Below are 4,231 nucleotides of genomic sequence, written 5' to 3'. Positions count from 1 at the left end.
AATGGCTTAGATTCTTAAAGGTCTTATCTCATTGTAAGTTTATATTCTACTTTGTAAAGAAAATAATGCCAGATTTTATACGAAAAAATGTAAAACTGATAAAAATGTTTCTGGTAGTTACCAACTGAGTTCAAATATAAAATGTATTCTCAGCCTGGAGAGATGGCTCAGTGGTCAAGAGCACCAGTTGCTCTTACAGAGGACCCAAGTTTGGTTCCCAGCACCCACATAGTAGCTAACAACCGTGACTCCAGTTCTAGGGATCCAAAGTCCTCTTCTAGATTCCATGGGCACTACATGCATGGGTGCACTTACATATATGCAAAGCATTCATATACATGAAAATAAATAAATAAATATGTATTCTCAAACCTTTGAAAGACAAGAACTGTAACCATTCATCTGCTCAGTAAACTAAAACACACCTTGGAAGAAGATAATGCAGTCTTGTCTGGGGAAGCTTCTTCATCAGAGTCATCGTGATGACTTCTTTTCTTTTCCATGTTAAATCTGCGATGACTCTCAGACGGCAGCAAAGATCGAAACGATTTTTCTTCTATTTCATCTTCTGTCATAGATTCATCAAATTTCAGAGAGTACTCTGTTGCAATAGAAGTTGAGTCTGAGCAATAAGGAGAACTGTCATTTTTATTACTATTATTTTGGATACAGGGTCTCATGTAGCCCAGGCTAGTTCTTAACTCCTGACTCTCCATCCTGAGAGCTAGAATTACAGAAGTGCCAGATGTGTGCCATCACACCCCATCCACCAGCACATCTAGTTTGTTTGGGCTAGGGATTGAACCCAAGGTTTAGTGTGTGCTAGGCAAGCACACTTTCAAATGACCTATACCTCCAAACCCAGAAATTACCATTATAATTCTCAGTATTCATACAAGTAGCATCCTGTTTGCCTTTTGCTGAGAGAACTGTACATAAATTCATCAGCAATTAATAGGAATGGAAAAATTATACAAAATTCAAGTATCTTACAAACAAAGAAAAAGAAAACCTCTAAAAATACCTAGGAATACTAAGATAAGAAAGAGAGGGCCAGCAAGATGTCTCAACAGGTAAAGGCATTTGCCACCAAGCCTAACAACCTGAGTTTGCTCTAGGGTCCACATGGTGGAAGGAGAGAACCAATTCCTAGTTTGTTCTTTGGTCTCCACAAACATGCCATGGGACATGGGCCCCAGCACAACAACCTGAGTTTGCTCTAGGGTCCACATGGTGGAAGGAGAGAACCAATTCTTAGTTTGTTCTTTGGTCTCCACAAACATGCCATGGGACATGGGCCCCAACATACCACACACAAAAATTTAATTAAATGTTAAAGATTAATATAGTTCATTTTTAAAGAGTTCTTACAAATTAGAAAAACCACTAATACACATCTAGAGAAAAATACAAAAAAAAGTTATGATCAAAGTTTCACAAGGGAATAACAGTAGAAATAAAAACAAAAGTTTATAAAAAAGTTTAACAAGCTGGGCATGGTGGCATGTGCTTTTAATCCCAGCACTTGAGAGGCAAAAAATAAAATAAAATAAAAAACATTAACATTAGCAAATAAACAGTAATTAAGATTTCTTTTCTTTTTGTTTTGTTTTGGTTTGGTTTTTTTGAGACAGCGTCTCCCTGTAACCCCAGTTGGCCCAGAACTATGTAGATCAGACCAGGGTGTCCCTGAACTCAGAGAGATCCACCTGCCTCTGCCTCCCAAGTGCTGGAATTAAAGGTGTGCACCATCATACCCAGCTAAATTACAGTAGCTTAAGAAATTAATTCCATGATTAATTTGAAAGAGGATAGCTCTTCCACGTTGGTTACTGTGTACCTCTGAAAAACTCTCCACCTCTTGCTCACAGAGCACTTCCTTACTTTCTGGTATCACAAGATGCTTCAAACTCAGTGTGCATTTTCCCTGCAATCCTAGGCTTAGTCATTTCTACAAAGAAGTCTGATTCTTTGATTCGAGAATGATATTTAGAAACCGTAACAGGCAGCTAGTGGCCTTTGCTTCGACTGAGATATTACTGCTTCTGCACTTGCTCATTACACAGTGCTAAGTCATACATACATGTAGAATATACACTCATCCATATATGCATGTGCACATACATGTACAACTGCTTTTGCATTTATCAATACAAGCTAAGCATGGATTCCAGAAAGATGTCTCTCACTTAAATCCAGTACCAGAGTTCCTTCTTGTCTTCCTCTCAAACAGAGAAACCATCCAATACCTTATTATTTACTTTTTAACTTCAATGGTTCCATATAATATAAAATGGAACTATTAACTTACATCTCTCTGAAAAACAAATTTGCCAACTAAAGCCCAGGTTTATATATTGTTCTGTTTACATTAGACTTTCTACTTAAAACATTTTCCCAATTTCTTACATCATATCTTTCTCCCCTGTGATGGTTAATCTTAACTATCAATGTGACTGAATTGAGTAATGCCTAGGAAATTTGTGAGTACACTTCTAGGTGTGTAGGTGAGGGTGCTTCCAGAAATGACTGGCATGTGGGTCAACACACTGAGGACCACTTGCCTTGAATGCAGCAGGAACATCCAATAGGTTAAAGGCTTGGATATAACAATGTGGGGGAGGGGGAGGCTCACACTGCAGCAAATGTTCTTGAGTTTTGCATTTTTCTTGCATACTGTAGTTCATTAGCCTTCAAATGCTGACTTGTACCAGCCACTCTCCAGAGCTCCAGACCTTCAGCACCATACTTGGAGTGGCATCATTGGTCCCTCTTATTCTATGACTTCCTCAGCTCTCTGGCCTTCAGATAGTCATTGTCAAGTGCTCCAAATGGGTAAGCCAATCAGTCCAGTGAATTCCCTCTTATAAATTCTAAATTCTACTGGTTCTGTTTCTCTAGAGAACCCTAATACATCCCCCAGCCCCTTTAATGTAGTTATTTTATACAGGGTCAAAATATACCTGATTGTGACTGCAAGGGGAAAAATAGAAGTACTGATAATTTTTCTATTTTCATTTATAGGTGAATTTCCACACAAATCCAGGGATGTTAAACACTAATATGAGAATGCTTCAATGAACATATTTTAGCAATTTAACTTTACAACAGTTATAAACACACAAAAATTTTCTGAACAATGCTAGCGCTGGATTTTTTTTTAAAACAAGTACATTTCTTATGGATGCAAAAAAAAAAAAAAAGTAGATAGCCCTACCCTCTAAAATACACAGCCTTGACATCCTGCCTGTGCTGACAGTGACAGCCCTGCTAATCTATAAATTATCCCAGAAGTCATTCTTCCCCTTTCTGGAAGGATAAGGCACGTTTGCAGCTAGAGATGCTCTGATGACCAGCCCTGTAAAAGTCTGTTCTCCTTTATTTTATCCTGCCTCCTTAGTCCAAGCTGACAGTGTTTCTGCTGTTAATCACATCTCTACTCTTGGTTTCTGGTCAAATCTGTGGGTAATCTCTGTGTAGTGACTGTCTAGTCATCCCATTGGTATTCTCTTCAGAATATGCTTATATTTCTCATTCAGTCTCTCTCTCTCTCTCTCTCTCTCTCTCTCTCTCTCTCTCTCTCTCAATATGGATTGGTTAAGAATTTTATAAACCCTCAAGTTTTGGTTCTTTTTCCTTTTTCCTTAACAGTTTCAATTTTACTCTAAGTGGTAAAGAGAAACTAGGATACAACATGAGCACTTTATTAGAAATCTCTTAAGTTAAATATCCAAGTCTACGACTTTTAACTATTACTTTCCAGAAAATATTATATCAGACTGGGGGTATAGTTCCATGATCGAGCATTTGCCTACCATGTATAAGGCCCTATTTCTTTCTAGAAAATATTATATCAGACTGGGGGTATAGTTCCATGATGGAGCATTTGCCTACCATGTATAAGGCCCTGAGTTCAAATTTCAGCACCACTAGAGCAAGTGTGTGTGTGTGTGTGTGTGTGTGTGTGTGTGTGTGTGTGTGTGTAAAACAGTTCAGTGGCGTTATCTGCACTTTGTACCAAAGATCACCATGCATGTGCATGGAAAGTTACCTTTCTCATCAGGAAGAGATGGAATACTATCACTTCGTACAGAATCATCTGCAGCAGTCTGAAGTTGTTCATCAATTGAACTCTCCATTTTTTCACCATGGAATTTCTTCTCATTTTCCTTACAAGATAGGACTGTAGGACTTTCTTGATGGCTACTACCACTACTACTTCTGTTTATGA

At 38.2% G+C, this 4,231-nt stretch overlaps 1 protein-coding gene across 1 annotated transcript in view; it reads right to left on the bottom strand.

Annotated features, from left to right (window-relative positions):
• The window catches only part of Cep350 (centrosomal protein 350), a gene marked incomplete in the record, with an annotated part of 74,252 nt that extends 70,027 nt beyond the window's left edge, over positions 1–4,225 (bottom strand). The window contains 2 exon segments of the mRNA XM_029561912.1: positions 426–622; positions 4,052–4,225. Of these exon segments, the coding sequence (XP_029417772.1) occupies positions 426–622; positions 4,052–4,139 (285 nt within the window).
• Between the last annotated feature and the right edge of the window lie 6 nt (positions 4,226–4,231).

Source organism: Nannospalax galili, unplaced genomic scaffold (genome assembly GCF_000622305.1).
Source record: "Nannospalax galili isolate Female #2095 unplaced genomic scaffold, S.galili_v1.0 scaffold294, whole genome shotgun sequence".
NCBI classification, from domain to species: domain Eukaryota; kingdom Metazoa; phylum Chordata; class Mammalia; order Rodentia; family Spalacidae; genus Nannospalax; species Nannospalax galili.
Note: the sequence above shows the minus strand (reverse complement) of the source record. Positions and strands in the feature narration are given on the sequence as shown.